At 49.3% G+C, this 17,759-nt stretch overlaps 1 protein-coding gene across 1 annotated transcript in view; it reads right to left on the bottom strand.

Moving 5' to 3' along the window:
* Window positions 1-55: 55 nt before the first annotated feature.
* The window catches only part of ENG (endoglin), a 38,646-nt gene continuing 20,942 nt past the window's right edge, over window positions 56-17,759 (bottom strand). Inside the window, exons 3-15 of the mRNA XM_003407442.4 lie at window positions 15,316-15,456; window positions 12,429-12,594; window positions 11,514-11,676; window positions 11,072-11,198; window positions 10,439-10,613; window positions 10,061-10,203; window positions 3,780-3,917; window positions 3,502-3,540; window positions 2,848-2,964; window positions 2,241-2,492; window positions 2,025-2,079; window positions 1,003-1,110; window positions 56-890 (exon numbers count right to left, since the gene is read on the bottom strand). Of these exons, the coding sequence (XP_003407490.2) occupies window positions 766-890; window positions 1,003-1,110; window positions 2,025-2,079; window positions 2,241-2,492; window positions 2,848-2,964; window positions 3,502-3,540; window positions 3,780-3,917; window positions 10,061-10,203; window positions 10,439-10,613; window positions 11,072-11,198; window positions 11,514-11,676; window positions 12,429-12,594; window positions 15,316-15,456 (1,749 nt within the window). The 3' untranslated portion in view covers window positions 56-765. The remainder of the gene's footprint in view (window positions 891-1,002; window positions 1,111-2,024; window positions 2,080-2,240; window positions 2,493-2,847; window positions 2,965-3,501; window positions 3,541-3,779; window positions 3,918-10,060; window positions 10,204-10,438; window positions 10,614-11,071; window positions 11,199-11,513; window positions 11,677-12,428; window positions 12,595-15,315; window positions 15,457-17,759) is intronic.

Genomic DNA, 17,759 nt, shown 5'->3' with positions numbered 1-17,759 from the left:
ACACATACACACTCTATCTCGGATGCCCCCCACTTTGCCCAGCCCAGCCCAGTGCTTGTTTCATGGTCTGATTTATTGGTGGTGAGTATACAGGGGTGGGTCCCAGGCAGGCAGATTGGCCACTCCACATCTCCTGCCCACCTGAGGTGGGGGAGGGGGTCTCTTTGTGACAGTTGCAGGGAGAAGCTAAGGCCTTCCCCACTGCCGCCCTCTGGCCTCCCAGGCTGGGGACCCCTAGGCTTCTTTTTCCCCCACCGAGCTGTGCCGGTACAGGTGTAGAGGCTGCTGGAATCAGATCCACGTGGCTCTGGTCTGGACCCTCTCCCGTTCCCACAGAGGAGGTGCCATCAGGGCCTGGGTGGGCCGGACTGAGTCTGGTTGAAGTTCTCATCTCCCACTCAGCCCACTTCAGTGAGTGGTGGATCTGGGTTAAAATGACAGGGACTCAGGTTTCTACAAAAACGTGGACATACAGGGCTGTGGTCTCTCTGGTCCTGGGCAGCCGTACCCCAGACCCACTGGGTTTGAAGGTTCTGTGAGGTGGGGCGGGGTGACCCCAAGGTGTTCCAAGCCGGTGCCCCCGCTGGCAGCAGTCGACTGAGGGAGGCGGGAGGAGCGGGTGCAGAGGGTGTGGTCCATCCTTGGTTGAGCGGAGGGGCTGGGGTCCCAGGATGAGTCCGTGGCCAATGGTTCCCAGCTGGTGGCTGCTCAGTCTCTCCTGCTGGGCGAGGGCTGTCAGCGGCCCCCAGGGGTTCAGGCTGGGTGCTATGCCATGCTGCTGGTGGAGCACGGGGTGCTCTGGGTGCTCCCGATGCTGTGGTTGGTGCTGCTGCTCTCTGAGGAGGCCGGGGCAGCCACCGCCACCACGGGCTCCCGCTTGCCGTGGGGACCTGGTGACGGGGGCAGGGGCGGAGGTCAGGGCCCCACTCCCCCAGAGGCTTCACTGGGCTCCCCCAGGGTGGAGGGGCCCTGAGCGCTCATGTGGGGGTCTGGGATACTCACGAGTGTGGGAGTAGATGTACCAGAGCGCGGCAGTGAGCAGAGCCCCAATGAGGAAGGCACCAAAGGTGATGCCCAGCACGGCGGGCAGGACGAGGCCTTTGTCTGCAACTAAGGGAGGGCCAGCTGTGGTCAGCGCTGCCGCCACCTCCCTGGGCCCACCCCTGGCCCCACATCCTGTTGTGCTGGTCAGGAACAGGGGCTTTGGTGCCAGTCACAGCTCAGCCACTCACCCTGACTTCTCTGAACCCCAGTCTCTTCCTCTAGCAAATGAGCTCATCACCCCCATACCCAGCACTAAGCTACAGTTGCTATGACCATAGACCCAGAGGGCCCAGCCAGGCCTTTTGGCCCATGCCTCTGCCTCCCAAGGCTGATGGAGAAGCTTTTTCAGAGAGAATGGATGGCATAATATGGGCAAAGACAGTGGGGCCTGGGAGACTAATGCCTGTCCTGGCCTGCTCCGTGACCTTCGATCTGTCCCAGCTGTGCAGAAGGGTTCTTAGCCTTGCTCTGTAGGTCCTGGCCTGGGGTTGGGGCTCTATCCTGGGCCCCAGTGTCAGGGACTCTTCCTGCCTGGTGGGGACCTTGGCCCAGGGGGAGCTGAACAAACAGGTTGGAGGGCACTGGGCTGAAGGCACATCCTCTATACTGGGGGTGGCACTCTGCCCAGCATGCTCCCAGACACTACTCCATGGAGCCTTCTGTCCCACCTAAGACACCTGACTCCAGGACCCCCCCCCCCCCAATCCTGGGAATCAGAACCTGGACAGGGAGCCAGAAGCCTGGGATCTGGTCCCAAGGCTGGTCATGAGCAGAGTCTCTGTCTGTAAGATGCAGCTGTGGATCCTAGTTTAGGCTGTTAGAGCTCTGGGAAGCCTTCACCCCATTCCTCCTCCCAAGGCTGCTCTCTCTGGGTCCTCCCTGCTGTATGCCTCGGGCCCTACCCCTTGGGGCCCCATTCCTTGGGCTATCCATTGCACACCCACTCAAGCAAAGCCAAGAGAAACCCAGAGGGAGCTCACCAGTGAGGCTAGGGCTGATGATGTTGAGGCGCATGGAGACAACCCTCTGGACTTCCTGGGGAGGAAGAGAAAGTGGCATGTGGCACAGCCTTTGGGCAGCAGGTTCCTGTCTCAGTGGCTCTGGGCCCTGGCTTGCCACAGCCCACCTTGGAGCCTTGAGTTTGAATCACATTTCCAACACTTTAGCTGGGAGCCTTGGACCCAGGCCTCACTCACCTGGGACAAGGTCGTGGGACGCAGGCCTATGGTGCAGCTGAGGGTGCCAGCCTTGGGTGTGGGCACCATGTACCCACGGAGGAGGAAGCTGAAGCGCAAGTCACCATCAGGGCTTGGGGACAGTAGGCTGACACAGCTACCCTTGGCTTCCTGGTTCTGGATGAGTTCTACGGTGTCTGCCTCAGGTCCTAAGTCCAGGTGGCAGCTCTCTAGCTGGACCACAAGCTCGGAGACCAGCGGGGACATGCTCACCTGCACAGGTGGGTAAGGACAGGAGGCACAGTCAATTACTCTTAACCTTCCACCCCAGCTACTCTCACGAAATAAGCTAGAATGTCAAGTTCCTGCCCCTGAGGCCTAAAGGTGGAAGGAAAGGCAGGGGCATGTGCAGAGCAAATAAGGAGGCACTCCTGTCACTATCACTTCCTTTCCCTGTCTATGAGCTCTGCCTTTTCTGCCTGTCCCCTCCCCCATGCACCCATGCTGGCTCCCTCCTTCCTCTGGGGAAGTTCAATTTTCATCTTCTTTGCACTAATGGTGGAAAGAAAGGCACATTGGAAATTCCAGGAGTTGCTGGATGTGAGGTGGTGACCGGGCAACCCAGTACCTGCACAAAGCCCTGCTGCCCCAGCTCGATGGTGTTGGAGGCCTGGAGGAAGTGTGGGCTGAGGTAGAGGCCCAGCTGGAAGGAGAGGCTTTCCATCTTGATGCAATGCACCTCTTTCTGCAGGGGGGACGGGAGGGGCACTTGGTAAGTCTGGAAGGGACCAACGGAAGGGAAGGGGCTGGGGGTGGGTAGCAGGCATCATGGTCCAGGGCAGTTGCCTGGCCCTCGTCTTCATCTTTCTTTTTTTTTTGAACTAATATTTACCAGGAATTCACTCTGTGCCAGGCCTGTATAAAGTGCTTTTCAGGCTCCCTGTCTTTGACTGTTCATAAGTACCCCCATGGGGTGGGGACCTTCCTTAGACCATTGTTTACAGTTAATGACATTTGGGTTCTGAAAGCTTAAGTGATTAGCCTAAGACCACACAACCAGCATGTCCTAGAACCCCCTGACTTGAGGCTAAGAATGGCATGTTAAACAGCATTGCTCCCACTGTACCAAAGGAGAAACTGAGGTATGCCAGAGAATGATTGGCTTATCAAGATCAGGCCATGAGTTTCCTGAGGTCTGCTCCCTCCCACACCAGGAAGGGGCCCCAGCCCCCATCAGCAGATCCTGGACCAGTGCGTTAGCACAGTGACTATTCCATCTTACCCGCTGTGGTGATGTGCTCGACAGGACATTGATGACCACCTGCAAGGACAGAGCCAAGGAAGTGGTCAGAGCCAGCAGGGACCCCAGAGGGTATCCCACCCAATGCACCCATTTTACAGATGGGGAGACTGAGCCAACCAATGGCTAAGCTTATCTTGTTTTCCTACTAGGTCTATGCCCTGCTCTCCAAAACACCCAGCAGCCTGGAGGATCAAGGAGGCATCCAGAGGGAGGTACCAACCAAGCTCCCTTGATACTGGTCCTGCTCGAGCTCTTACCTCATTGCTGATCACATTTTCTGTCACTTTCATGCCACAGTTGGAGTAAGTACTGCGCAGAACAAACTCGTCAGCACTATCTTCAGCCCGACAGCTGGGGTCCCAGAAGGTCAGTTCCGTGATGGTGCACTGCAGAGCCTGGGCCAGGAAGGGAGGGGGAGGAGGGACTGTCAGGAGATACCAGAAGCCCGTTTGTCACACTCCAGCACCAAGGACTGACCATAACCCAGGGTTCCCAAATCACAGCCATTCCTCCATTGGTTAGATCTCGTCATCTTACACCATTTAAGATTTAATACTTTTCTTGAACTTGACTTTTTTACTTAAGTCTTGTCCTAAGCAATATTATTGGTGACATTATGAATTTGATTTGCTACTTACTGTTTTTTTCTTATGTATATTAAAATAAGTACATAACTATTAAAATTAAAGGCATTCATTTAAGTTCCACATAGAATCATCGCTCACAGCCCCAGGGCATGCAGACCCCACAGCATAATACAATCTCAAAATCAGACTCTTAGACCTGCAGTTAGCAAACTTTTCCAATAAAGGGCCGGATAGTAAATATTTTGGGTTTTGTGGGCCATATGGTCTCTGTTGTAACTACTCAAACCCGCCATCATAGCATGAAAGCAGCCACAGACAATATATAAATGAATAGGTATGGCCGTGTTCTAATAAAACTTTACTTACCAAAACAGGCAGCAGGCCATAGTTTGCCAACCCCTGTCTTTAGAATTTCTTAGTCAGTCTTAGCATCAAAGAATCTCAGAGTCTTACAGCTGAGGAGCTGCTGGAGGTCACACTTGAGCCCATCCAGCTAACTCTTGTCCACGCCTCCAGAATGCTACCCCTGACTGCTACTGCCCCCCAGCGGCCTGGGCCCATGTTAGCAGATATCAGCCCACCAAATAAAATGCCTCTAAGTGAAGTCCCCAGTGGTGCACGGGCCTGGAATTTAAATTTGCCCACTGACCACATTTTATAAGTCTATGAGAAGGCAGTGTACTCCGCATTTGGGGTGAATCTGTTCAGATCTTTTGCTTTGTGTTTTCTTCTATACAGACACGTGTACTTAGAGAAAATGTGTAGACTTGTATCCTGTTGTATTTAAATGTCATCATGCGGTCCTTCATTGTGCACATTAGTTTTCTAACCCAACAATAAATCATACACACCTTTCTGTGTCTGTATTGATAGATCTACCACCTTTGTTTTTTTTTAAACTGCCACAGAGCACTGCAAAGATTAATGGATTGTAATTTATTTATCCAGGTCCCTACTGGTGGACATTTAGGTTTCCAATTTTTCTCTTACAAATGATGTGACAGGGATCATCCTTTTGCAACAGGCAGCAGGGTGGTGGCATTACTGGGTCATAAAGCAACATTTACCAGGTAAATCTTAATCATAAAGTATATTGGCTGTGGTCAGATTGTCCTCCAATGGGCTGTATCAGGACCTAAACTTCCATCAGCAATGTATGAAGGTTCCATTTCCCCTCACCCTGGCCAAGATGTCATTTTTCTCTCTTGCCTACTTCTGAACACTCCAAGGACTGACCAGCTAACTCGTCTAAGAGAACTTCTCTCTATTTCCAGTAAGAAAGCAGTTTTTAAGCATTTGGGCAGTAAGTAGGGAGCTCTGGAAAGGCTGTCAAGATGGAGAAACAAGGAGACCTGGGGCTGGGCAGAAGCAATGCCTGCTCCTCCATCTCGACATCTGCTGCGCCTGGAATGAGGGGAAGACCGGTGGAGCCTCCCCTGCCGTGTATCCCAAAAACTTTCATGTAGACTTAACCAGAGTTAAATCTCACTCTAAAAATCCCTGAGAGAACATGGACAATTTATCGAGGGCCCTGAAGAGAGATTTTCCACCTCAGAAAGGCCAGAAGAAATCACAAAGAGAAAGATGAATAGCTAGGATGGCCCGATGTTTTAAAACATCCCAAAGGCTAAAAACCACTGTAACCAGAATTTAAAGAACTATAACAGACTGCGAGAAATGGTTTCAATAAGAATAATGGACAAAGGACCAAAAAAAAAATTTTTTTTTAATGTAAAACACTTATAAAGATTATCAAGAAAAAAAACCAAGCCCCAATGATAAAGAGGCTTGGGTTATTATCAGTCATATGGAGCCATGCCCACCCTATTACTAATCAAAGAATTATGAATTAAAACAAGAATTAAACACTCTTCTCCACCTCTCACGTTGGTAAGGGTTTTTTTTTTTAGTAATAACCTGGAGAGAGAGAGATATGATCAAGAACTGCTCATAAATCAGCAGAGAAAATTTAAATCATCTTTTGGAAAGCAGGTTGGCAGTATGTACCAAAATTTCCAGAATTTCACTCATTCTGACTCAACAATCTCACTAATGTGGAAATCTACCCCAAGAAAATAATTCTAAATAAAAAAGTTTCATGCATAAGGACATTTTCTGCATATTTATAATATTACAAAATTGGAAACGACCTAAATGTATAACAAGTGAGGAGGAGTTAATTTGTTGGTATTGTCAGGTGCTGTCCAGTTGGTTCCAACTCAAGGTGACCCTATGTACAACAGAACGAAACATTGCCTGGCCCTGCACCATCCTCACAATCATTATGTTTGACCCCATTATTGCAGCCACTGTGTCAAGGCATGTGTAAAGGTCTTCCACTTTTTTGCCGACCCTCTACTTTTTCAAGCATGATGCCCTTCTCCAGGGACCAGTCCCTCCTGATAAATGTCCAAAGTATGTGGGACGAAGTTTTGCCATTCTCACTTCTAAGAAGCATCCTGGCTGTACTTCCAAGACAGATTTGTTTGTTCTTCTGGTAGTCCATGGTATATTCAATATTCTTTGCCAACACCATAATTCAAAGGCATCAATTCTTCTTTGGTCTTCCTCATACATAGTCCAGCTTTTTTACATGCATGTAAAAAAAAAAAAAAACTTTTTTTTTTTTTTTTTCACATCCATGTGAGGAGACTGAAAATATCATGTCTTAGGTCAGGTGCACCTTACTGCTCAAAATGACATCTCTGCTTTTTAACACTTTAATGAGGTCATTTGTAGCAGATTTGTCCAATGCAGTACATCATTTGATTTCTTGACTGCTGCTTCCATGGGCATTGATTGTAGATCCAAGTAAAATGAAATCCTTGACTTCAATCCTTCTTCCGTTTATTATGATGCTCATTCGTCCAGTTGTGAGGATTTCTGTTTTCTTTATGTTGAGGTGTAATCCATACTGAAGGCTGTATGTAGTCTTTGATCTTCATCAGTGAGTGCTTCAAGTCCTCTTCGCTTTCAGGAAGCAAGGTTGTGTTGTCTGAATATCGCAGGTTGTTAATGAGTCTTCCACCTGTCCTGATGCCACTTTCTTCTTCATACAGTCCAGCTTCTTGTATTAGTTGCCCAGCTTACAGACTGAATAAGTATGGTGAAAGGATGCAACCATGATGCACACCTTTCTTGATATTAAACCATGCAGTATCCCCTTGCTCTGTTCAAACAACTGCCTCTTGATCTATGTCCAGGCTCCTCATGGGTACAATTAAGTGTTCTGGAATTCCCATTCTTTGCAATGTTATCCATAATTTGTTATGATTCACACAGTCGAATGCCTTTTCATAGTCAATAAAACACAGGTAAACCTTTTTCTGGTATTCTCTGCTTTCAGCCAAGATCCATGACATTAGCAATGAGGTCCCTCATTCTATGTCCTCTTCTGAATCTGGCATGAATTTCTGGCAGTTCCCTGTCGATGTACTGCTGCAACTGCTTTTGAATTATCTTCAGCAAAATTTTACTTGTGTGTGATATTAATGACATTGTTCAATAACTTCTGTATTCTGTTGGATCACCTTTCTTTGGAATGGGCACAAATACAGATCTCTTCCAGTTGGATGGCCAGGTAGCTGTCTTCCAGGCTTCTTGACATAGACAAGTGAGCACCTACAGCACCGCATCTGTTTGTGACGCATCTGTTGTTGAAACAATTGGCATTCCTTCAATTCCTGGAGCCTTGTTTTTATTACAGTACCTTCGGTGCAGCCTGGACTTCTTTCAGTACCATTTGTTCTTGATCATATGCTACCTCCTGCAATGGTTGAACATCGACCAATTCTTTTTGGTACAGTGACTCTGTGTATTCTTTCCATCTTCTTTTGATACTTACTGTGTCATTCAATATTTTGCCCATTAAAAAGAAAACCAAACCTGTTGCTGTGGAGTTGATTCCGACTCATAGCAACCCTGTAGGACACAGTAGAACTGCCCCATAGGGTTTCCAAGGAGCATCTGGTGGATAAACTGTTGATCTTTTGGTTAGCAGCCAAGCTCTTAACCACTGTGCCACTAGGGCTCCATTTTGCCCATAAAAAAACCCCCAGTGTCCACAGAATCGTTCAAAATTGCAACTCGAGACTTGAATTTTTTTCTTCAGTTCTCTCAGCTTGAGAAATGCCAAGCGTGTTCTTCCCTTTTGGTTTTCTATCTCCAGGTCTTTGCACATCTCATTATAATATTTTACTCTGTTTTCTCAAGCTGCCCTTTGAAATCTTTTGTTCAGCTCTTTTACTTCATAATAGCTTCCGTTCACATTAGCTACTCTACGTTCAACAGCAAGTTTCAGAGTCTCTTCTGACATCCATTTTGGTCTTTTCTTTCTTGTCTTTTAAATGAGCTTTTGCTTTCTTCATATACAATGTTCTTGATGTTTTCCTACAACTCGTCTGGTCTTCAATCACTGGTGTTCAATGCGTCAAAGTTATTCTTGAGATGGTCTCCAAATTCAGTTGGGATATACTCAAGGTCGTATTTTGGCTTTTGTGCACTTGTTTTAATTTTCTTCAGCTTCAGCTTGAACTCGCATATGAGCAACTGATGGTCTGTTGCACGGTTGGCCCCCGGCCTTGTTCGGCTGATGATACTGAGCTTTTCCATCATCTCTTGCCACACATGTAGTTGTTTTGATGCCTGTGTTTTCCATTTGGTGAAGTTCATGTGTATAGTCAGTGTTTATGTTGTTGAGGAGGTAATTATGGCATGTCAAGATGATAGAATAATATGTGCTTATCAAACGTGATATTAAGTAAATACGGCAAAGTTCTAAAAATATGTTAAGTGAATATAGCAGGAAACAAATGACTAGATCTGTTATGATTACACCCATGTAAGAAATACACAGAGAAGACATTCCAAAAGGAAACACACCAAAATACTGGTAGCCGTTGTCTTTGAGTGGGCAGATTAAGATTTTCTTCTTCTTTAATTTCTATACATTTTTCCAAAGCATGTGTTATTTTTATTGTTGTTGCTGTTGTCTTATGCCATCAAGTCGATTTTGACTCATGGCAGCTCCATGTGTCTAACAGAGTTGATCTGTTCCGTAGAGTTTCTTGGCTGTAATCTTTATGGACGCAGATTGCCAGACTTCTTCCTTGTTGCCGCTGGGTGAGTTTGAACCACCAACCTTTTGGTTACCAGCTAAGCACCAACCGTTTGTGCCACCCAGAGACCTGTTATTTTTGTAATAAATATATTTAGTCTTCAGTCAGGAAAAAATCATATCATATAAATACTCTGTTAAGTGACCACTCAGCTCAGCCAGCAGTTAGAATTAATAATAACCCTTATGGGTTTGGTTATTTGGCAGTGAACAACAGAGACTCATAGGAGAACCAAGGTTGCTTTGATTTGTAAAAGATGCAACATATGGTATTGTTAACACTGGTGGTGCTGTGGTTAAGTCCTCGGCTGCTAACTGAAAGGTTTTGTGTTCGAACCCACCAGCAGCTCCATGGAAGAAAAGACCTGGAGATCTGCTCCTATAAGGACTTACACTCTAGGAAATCCTTTGGGGGCAGTTCTACTCTGTCCTATAGTGTAGCTATGGGTCAGAATCAACTGGACAGCACACAACAACGTCAACAACAAATGTAAATTTTGTGAAAAATTAAATAAGAAATAAAAAATTTTAGAACGTTAAAAAAATAATAATAATAACCCTTATTTAGTAGGTAGTATTGGAATCATTTTTTTTATTGGAATCATTTACTGAGCACTTACTGTGAGCCACACGTGACTGTGTGGATTTCATTTAATTCTATTCCATGTGGTAGGTACTATCATCAGCTCCATTTTACAAATGGGAAAACTGAAGCTTGCAGAGGGGACGTGACTTGTCCCTGCGCCAGGTCTGGGACCTCAAGATTCTTAGGCCAGTTGCCTATGTCAGCTAGAAGCGCTGGCCCTTCTTCAGGTGGTGGTAGGGATTCCCTTACCGAGACAAGTTCTTTCCTGAGTACCAGAGTCATGACGTCATTGGAGCATGTGGGCTGGAACAAGGCCATGAGCAGCTCTTGGTTGCAGCTGTCCTTGGGAAGGGTGGTCTGGACTGGTGCTGGTGAGGTCTGCAGCCCGCCACCTGTGGGAAAGCAGAGGCAGACCAGGCGAACAGTCACTGAGTGTGTACTGTGCACTGGGTACTAAGCCCGCCTAGAGTTAGCTACTCTCATCGTCCCCATTTTGCAAAGGTGGGAAATGAGGCTCAAAAAGGCTGATGTACTTGCCCAAGGTCACACAGTGGTATGGTGATGCTTCACCAGTGTGTGGCAACTGATCCAAGGGGATAGCAAGAGGAGGAGGGGTTGGGTGCTCACCGCAGTTGGGGGACCGAAGTGAGACGGCACTGGCCAGAGGGAGCTCCACAAAAGATGCCACGATGCTGGCGTTGAGCTTCCGGGCCTCTCCTAGTAGGCCTTGGGGAGTATTTGGGAGCATAAAGCCAGGGAAGTTCTTCGCAGGGAAGATCTTGAAGGAGTATTCACCAGTAGTCTAATGGCAGGGAGAGAGGCAGAGCACGGAGCCGTATGGAGTCAGGGGGGTACCCAGGGTTATGCCAGAGCTCAGCCCTGCTCTCTCCTTTGCTCTAGCCCTTTTCTCTGCCTGGGGCACCCTTCCCCTCACCTACTGGCTCCTGTTTGTCCTTGGACTCTGCTGTGTGTGTGGGGGGGGCGGGGGGGTCACCTCCTTCAGGGAATCTTCCCTGACCTTCCGACCAGGGAGAGTTTCCAGGAGGAGGTGATGTCTAGGCAAAGGTGTGAAGGAAGATTTGATGGTGGATGGAGGAAGAGCATTCAGGGCAAAAGGATCATCGTGTGGAAAGGCTCAGGGCTAGCATGCTGGTGCAGGGACCTGGCGTGATGGCGAGGCCTCAAAGGTGGAGGTAGGGGGCTTTCTCCCTCGGGGAGCCTTGGTGGGGCCTGCGCCCAGCTGTCTGGGACAAGACTCACCCAGATCTGCATGTTGCGGGTGGTGTCGATGAGCCAGGATACTTCAGGTGGGCCCTGAAGGATGAGGATGGCGTCGGGGTCCCCCGATGTGCAGTTCAGCTCCACCTTCACCGTCACTGTCCGGGGCCTGCGGTCAGACAGACAGCCGCGTCAGCGCGGGCACCAATGAGGGATGAGGCCGGGCCAGATGAGGACTTGCCAGGCCGCGGACGCAGCTGCGCTCTAACCTGCGATGGTTAGCGCGCCGGGGCGGAGCTTGGGCGGAGCGAGGTCTGACTACAGGAGGGGCCAACAAGGGGATCGGGCCTAGAGACAGGTGAGGGCGACTGCGCTCTTACCAGACTGGGGGCAGGGCCGAGATCAAGCCGGGGGCGCGGTTAATAAACGGCGGGGTGTGAATAGGGACGGGGCCTGGCAAGGGTGGAAGGGCGGGCACCCTTACCTGACAGCAAGGCCGGGCAGGACCCTCAAGATGTGCGCTTCCTTGTGGCCGGCGACGCCTTCCAAGCGGCAGCCCAACACCGATGTCGGGGTACGTGGCTGCCACTCGAGCGTGCTGCCCATGTCTAGGCGGGCCTCGGGCAGGCAGGACAGTGGCTTCGGCGCTGCGGAGACAAGCGTCACCTCAGTTCCCTCCTAGAGTATCTTGGCGCCTAACACAGTGCCCCACCCCAGATGGGGTTGGTTGGGCGGGGCAGGATGGAGCCACAAGCGGGGGGGAGGGGCAAGCATCGAAGGACTTAGGTTCAAACTCCCCTGCAGGGAAGTATGACCCTGGGAATATCCCCGAGACTGTTTTCTCATCTGTCAACATAGGGCTAATGTAAGGGATAAAAGCACATGGCACATGTTAGGGCTGCAGCCTCCCAACCGCCAGCACCTCATCCCATTTTTATCTTTCTTATAGCTTTTGACCTGAAATTATAGAATTTATTTATCTGTGTACATGTTATAGGGTTGCTATGAGTCAGCATCCACTCGACGGCCATGGGTTTGGTTTTGGGTTTTTTGGTGTACATGTTTATTGTCACCTACCCAACACGGTGTCAACTCCAGGACGGCAGGGCCTGGGTCTGTCCCTGCAGTGTCTCCAAGTGCCTAGCGCATATTAAGTGCTCAATAAATAACAGGAAAGAGCTGCTTTTGTAGGTCAAAAGACTGTCAAATAGTAGCAGTTTCCCAGGGTTCAACCTAATACGTGGTGAAGGAATAATTACTGTCCCAACAAAGCACTGGCTTGCTGTGTGACCTGAGGCAAATCATGCCCCCTCTTGGAGCCTTAATGTCCAAATCTGAGGGATGGCCAGAGAGGAGCTCAGATTCCTCCAGAACCCACAGTGGCTGCTGGGAAGCTGACCTTGGCCCAGACGGAGGAGGATGCTGCCAGGGTTGTCCAGCTCAGCGATAGAGGCGATAGAGCCCTTCGTAGCTGCCCAGTCGTGGAGCTCACTCTTGACGGTGAAGGCTGGCAGCTCTATAGTGTTGACTCCCAGGTACCCTTGGTGGGTGACCAGGTTGTGGTTCTGGGGAGACACGTAGAGGCTCAGATGCTGCTCCCAGGCCTGAGTGTCTCCTGTCCCAAGTGGGAGATCAGGAGGTGATTTGGGGAGGCAGCTGGCCCAGGTGAGAACAGGAGGCCAGGGCTGAGGATATTGAGGCTGGTAGACTTGCAGTCAGCTCAGAGCTCCCAGGTGCCACCATCCCCAGGGCAAGGGCTAACCCATGTCCCTTCCACACCTTCCTGGGGATGTGGATGGACACATATCCATCTGTCCAAACTTCACCCACCCACCCTCATAGTCACACTCATTCAAGACACATTTAAAGACATCACATGGCTAACGGCTATCTCCTCCTACACTCTGAGGGTCTGTGAGGGATAACGTCTGCTTTGTACACATAGTAAAAAACTCATGTTGCCATCATACAGGACAGATTAGAACTGCCCCATAGGGTTTCCAAGGAGCGACTGGTGGATTCCAACTGCCAACTTTTTGGTTAGCAGCTGAGCTCTTAACCACTGAGCTACCAGAGCTCTGACATATAATAGGCACTGAGAAATATTTGTCCAAGTTTGTGCTGGGCTCTGGACCTAGGATTGGGATGCTCTCTGCACATGGGAAGGAAGAGAGGAAGGAAAGGGAAGAAGAAATGGATGAATGAATGAATGAATGACATGGATAAATGTCAGACATGCATCGAATCATTTAAAACAATAGAAAACAGAGGGTATCATTTAATAAGAAACAAAGGAGCAAGACAGGTTCCCCTAGATGGGCAAGGATGGGGAATCTGGGGAGCTCCAGCACCCGACTGCCCCCCACTGCCGTTTGTCAGGTGAAACCCTTGTGGGCTAGGGGAAGGTAAAAGGGAAGGCTTCCTGGAGGAGATGATTGGGAGAGGCTGGAGGATTCAGAGGAAGCTGTTGAGGCCACAGACTCAGGACCTGGTTCCTTTGTGTTCCATCTCCAAAGCCAGGGACATTGAGCTGATGCAGCAACAGCTTAACGGTTTTTGGCTAGATATTAAGGAATGCCAGACAGTGACAGTATGCAAGACTCCATAGACTGACGGCAGAGACACCATAGACTGACGGCAGAGACACCATAGAACGGTAGACCTAGAATGGAGCACCCCGCTTTCTCCCCACGAATTTAACAAGGGTACAAAGTGACAAGCATCTGGGGGGGGAGGAAAGAAACCCAGCCCCCATGGTGGGAAAGGCTGGGCAGTGATTCAGAGCTGGAGCCTGGGGGGGTACCCTGAGAGAAGCCCTTCACCCCTCTCTGTCTCAAGGTCATCCTCTGTAAAATAGGGATATAACAGGAGTCAGTCACCTGGTGCTGGGCCCACAGTGCGCGGCTCCGACGTCACCCACCCCCCATAACCCCCCCCCGCCCCCCCAAGCGTTCTTGCTTCGGGGAGGAAGGGGCGGAGGAGGCAGGCCGGCGGCTGCTGCTACCTTCCGGCCGGCCGGCACGTTTCATGTTCCCTGCGTCATCCAGGGCCCTGCGGAACTCAGATCCCCAGCCCCAGCCGCCAAGGGGAGGGCAGGGGGGAGGGGGTGGGGTGGGGTGGAGGGAGAGGCGGGAAAAGGGAAGATCAAGAGAGAGGAGGAGCCATGGCAAAACCGCGTCCTCCCTGAGGCCTCGACTTCCCCTTCTGGGCGCTTGGGGATGAGCTACATGGGATCAGTCCAGCTTGGTCCTCGGCCCTTGTGTTTGGCCTTAGCCGGCGCCCTCCCCCGCGGGGGCCTTCCCTGCTGACTCAGCCATGTCCATCAGTCTGTCTTTGTGCTGTCTCTGCCGTCAGTCTGGATTCTTCCCTCATCCTTTTCTCTTAATCTGTCACTTGGCTGGTCTCCTTGCCTGCCCTGGCGCTGGGTCTGCTTGTGTGTTGTCTTCCTCTCTCCCTCTCCTCTGTCTCTATGGGTCTTTCTGAGTTGTACTCCCTGCATGTCTGTCTGTCCCTCTCCCTCTTTCATTTTCCATCTTTCTTTCTGTGTCTCTCCCCCTTGTCTTTGCTCCCCCCCACCCACTTTCTCTTGCTGTAAACAACAGCTGCTCACATCCGGGCGCCAATGGAGGGTGGAGGGGGGGACCCGGTGGAAGGGCAGCTTCCCAGGGCTTTCCATGTTGGAGGAGGCAGAACAGTCCGCTTGCCTCCTCAGCCCTGAGCCTTTGGGGTCCCAGTCAGCTGACCTCCTCTCTGGTGGATATGCCCAACACTTTTAAAAACTTGTGTTTTCAAAAAATAATTTTTCTCCAATGTAGGCCATGTTCATTAGAGCAAATCTTGCAAATTCAGTAAAGTGTAAACAACAAAATAGAAATCTTTCCTAGTCTCACTTCCCAGCTGTAAGTATTGTTAACCCCGTGCTAGGTTTCTTCCTGGACCTTTTTCTCTGTACTTAAATATTTTCAAATATACAACTTGCGACTTTTTTTGAGACAGTGACATGATTATTTTATGGAATGTCATCGAGTCCAATTCTCCCCCCGGACAGAAGGACAAACTGATGCTGCGAGAGAGGATGGGAGTTCGCCAGAATCACACATGACCTGATTCCCACTTCCCAGTCTAGGCTCTTTACCCCAGGTCCTGTTGCCCTTTGGGTTCTTTCTGCAGGGCCCTAGTGAATAATGTCAGAGTGAAAAGGGTAAGCAGAGGTCCTGGGGTGGAAGACCCTGACCCACAGAGATGGACAGCCAGCACCTCAGCCTGGGGTTGGAGGTAACACTCACATAGGCCAGGTGGAGGGGGATTCCTGGGGCCTGCAGCTTCAGGTAGACATACTTGTTTACATGGAGGACCAAGAGCACCTCTCGGGGCCGGATGCCAGTTTGCTCAGATGCCTCGAGAGTGAGCTGCAGCTCTGACGGCACCTAGGTTGGGGGCAGGGGAGAGACATGCACAGAAACGGTCACACAGGCTGTGCCACCCAGATCCCTTGTGATACCTCGTTCACTATCAGCTGCCATTGCAGCCCACAGGTACTCTCCCTACTTAGCTTGTCCAGCCCACCTCCCCAGTTCCCAGCACAGAAAATATTTGCTGAATGAACGAATGTGATTTGCCTCAGCAAATTGAAAGACACAGAAAGTGGAAGTGAGCCTGAACTTCATCCAGTGGTCAGTCAAGGTTTATTATTTCCATTGAGCACTGGCTGTATACTTACTGGGTCTGTGAGCACTTACCTACGTGACTTAGTGTGCCCTGTGCCGTTTCCATGTCCCTGTGCAGCATCGTTGAGTCAATGACCCCTCCCCCATCACCCTTCACCCCCTTTCAGGCTGTGTCTGGGTGACAATTCTCCTTTCCAGCCACACCAGGCATTCACAATTACTCTGCCAATTTTCAGTATTCCTATTTGCCTTACTATTTTAAAGTACTAAAATGCCCGTATTTTTGTTGGCACAATGCCATTATTTTGACGTTTTATAAGAATGTGAAGTTGAAATCATTTATGTCTTCAAATGTAGCCACTGCATTAAAAATTTTAATTGAAGAACTAATGAACCACATCTACCACGGCCTCCACCAGACTGAGCCCAATACAGCTAGATGGTGCCTGGCTACCCACCACTGACTGCTCTGACAGGGATCACAATAGAGGGTCCCAGACAGAACTGGAGAAAATTGTAGTACAAAATTCTAACTCACAAAAAAAGACCAGACTCACTGGCCTGACAGAGACTGGAGAAACCACGAGAGCGTGATCCCCTCCCCCCACACCCTTTTATCTCAGTACTGAAGTCACTCCCAAGGTTCACCCCTCAGCCAAAGATTAGACAGGCCCATAAAACAAAACATGACCAAAAGGGCACACCAGCCCAGGGGCAAGGACTAGAAGGCAGGAGGGGATAGGAAAGTCCCAAGGTTGAGAGGGGAGAGTGTTGACATGTCGTGGGGTTGTTAATCAATGTCATAAAAAAATAAGTGTACTAACTGTTTAATGAGAAACTAGTTTGTTCTGTAAACCTTCATCTAAAGTATAATAAAATAAATAAATTTTAATGGATCAGTGGTTGTTATGGATTGAATTGTGTCCCTCAAAAAGATATGTTGAAGTCCTAACCCCTGAAACCTGTGATCTTGGTTGGAAATAGGATCTTTAAAGATGTTATCAGTCAACATGAGATCTTACTGGAGTAGGATGGGTCCTAATTCAATTCTTATAAAAGAGAAGAACAGAGATAGAAACAGACAGAGGAAGATGGCTACGTGACCGTGGAGGCAGAGTTGGAGTTATGCTGCAGCTTTAAGCCAAGAAACAACCTGGGGCTACCAGAAGCTAGGAGGGACAGGAAGGGATCTAGCCCTAGAGCCTTGGAGAGAGCATGGCCTGGCCATATGTTAATTTGGCCATTTAACTTCCAGAACTTTGAGACAATGAATTTCTGTTCTTACAAGCCCCCCAGTTTGTGGAATTTTGTTACCGCAGCCCTAGGAGACTAATACAATGGTGGATGTGTTTAGAATGCTTTCTTCATCATCATCATCATCATCATCATGAAAACCAAACCCATTGCTGTGGAGTGGATTCCAACTCACAGAGACTCTATAGAACAGAACTGGCCCATAGGGTTTCCAAGGCTGTCATGGCACGGTGGTTATGAGCTCAGCTGTTAACCAAAATGTCAGCGGTTCGAATCCGCCAGCTGCTCCTTGGAAACCCTACAGGGCAGTTCTACTCTGTCCTACAGGGTGACTGTGAATCAGAATTGAGTCATTGGCAATGGTTTTTTTTTTTTTTTTTTTTAATCTTTATGGAAGCAGACTGCCACATCTTTCTCCCGAGGAGTGGCTGGTGAGTTTGAACCACCAACCTTTCAGTTAGCAGCTCAGCGCTTAACCACACCAGGGATTCTTTAGCATCATCATCATAATACCTAATACTTATATAGCAGTCACTATGTGCCAGGGACAGTTCTGAGCACCTTACACAAGAGTTTATTTGATCCTCAGAACAACCCTACAGGGTAGGTACTATTATTGCACTACCTTACAGGTGAGAAAACCGAGGCATAGAGAAGGGAAGTCATTTGCCTATGATTACACAGCAAGTAAGTGTGGATCTGGGATTTGAGCCCAGCAGGGCTCTGCTCTTGACCACTATCCGTCCTGCCACATTTTTCTATACCTCCTTACTCCCAAAAGGAAAAGGAACATGACAGTTCACAAGGCA

This window comes from Loxodonta africana, chromosome 9 (genome assembly GCF_030014295.1).
Source record: "Loxodonta africana isolate mLoxAfr1 chromosome 9, mLoxAfr1.hap2, whole genome shotgun sequence".
In the NCBI taxonomy this organism is placed as follows: Eukaryota; Metazoa; Chordata; class Mammalia; order Proboscidea; family Elephantidae; genus Loxodonta; species Loxodonta africana.
The sequence above is the reverse complement of the archived record's forward strand: the minus strand, read 5'-3'. Positions and strand labels throughout refer to the sequence as shown.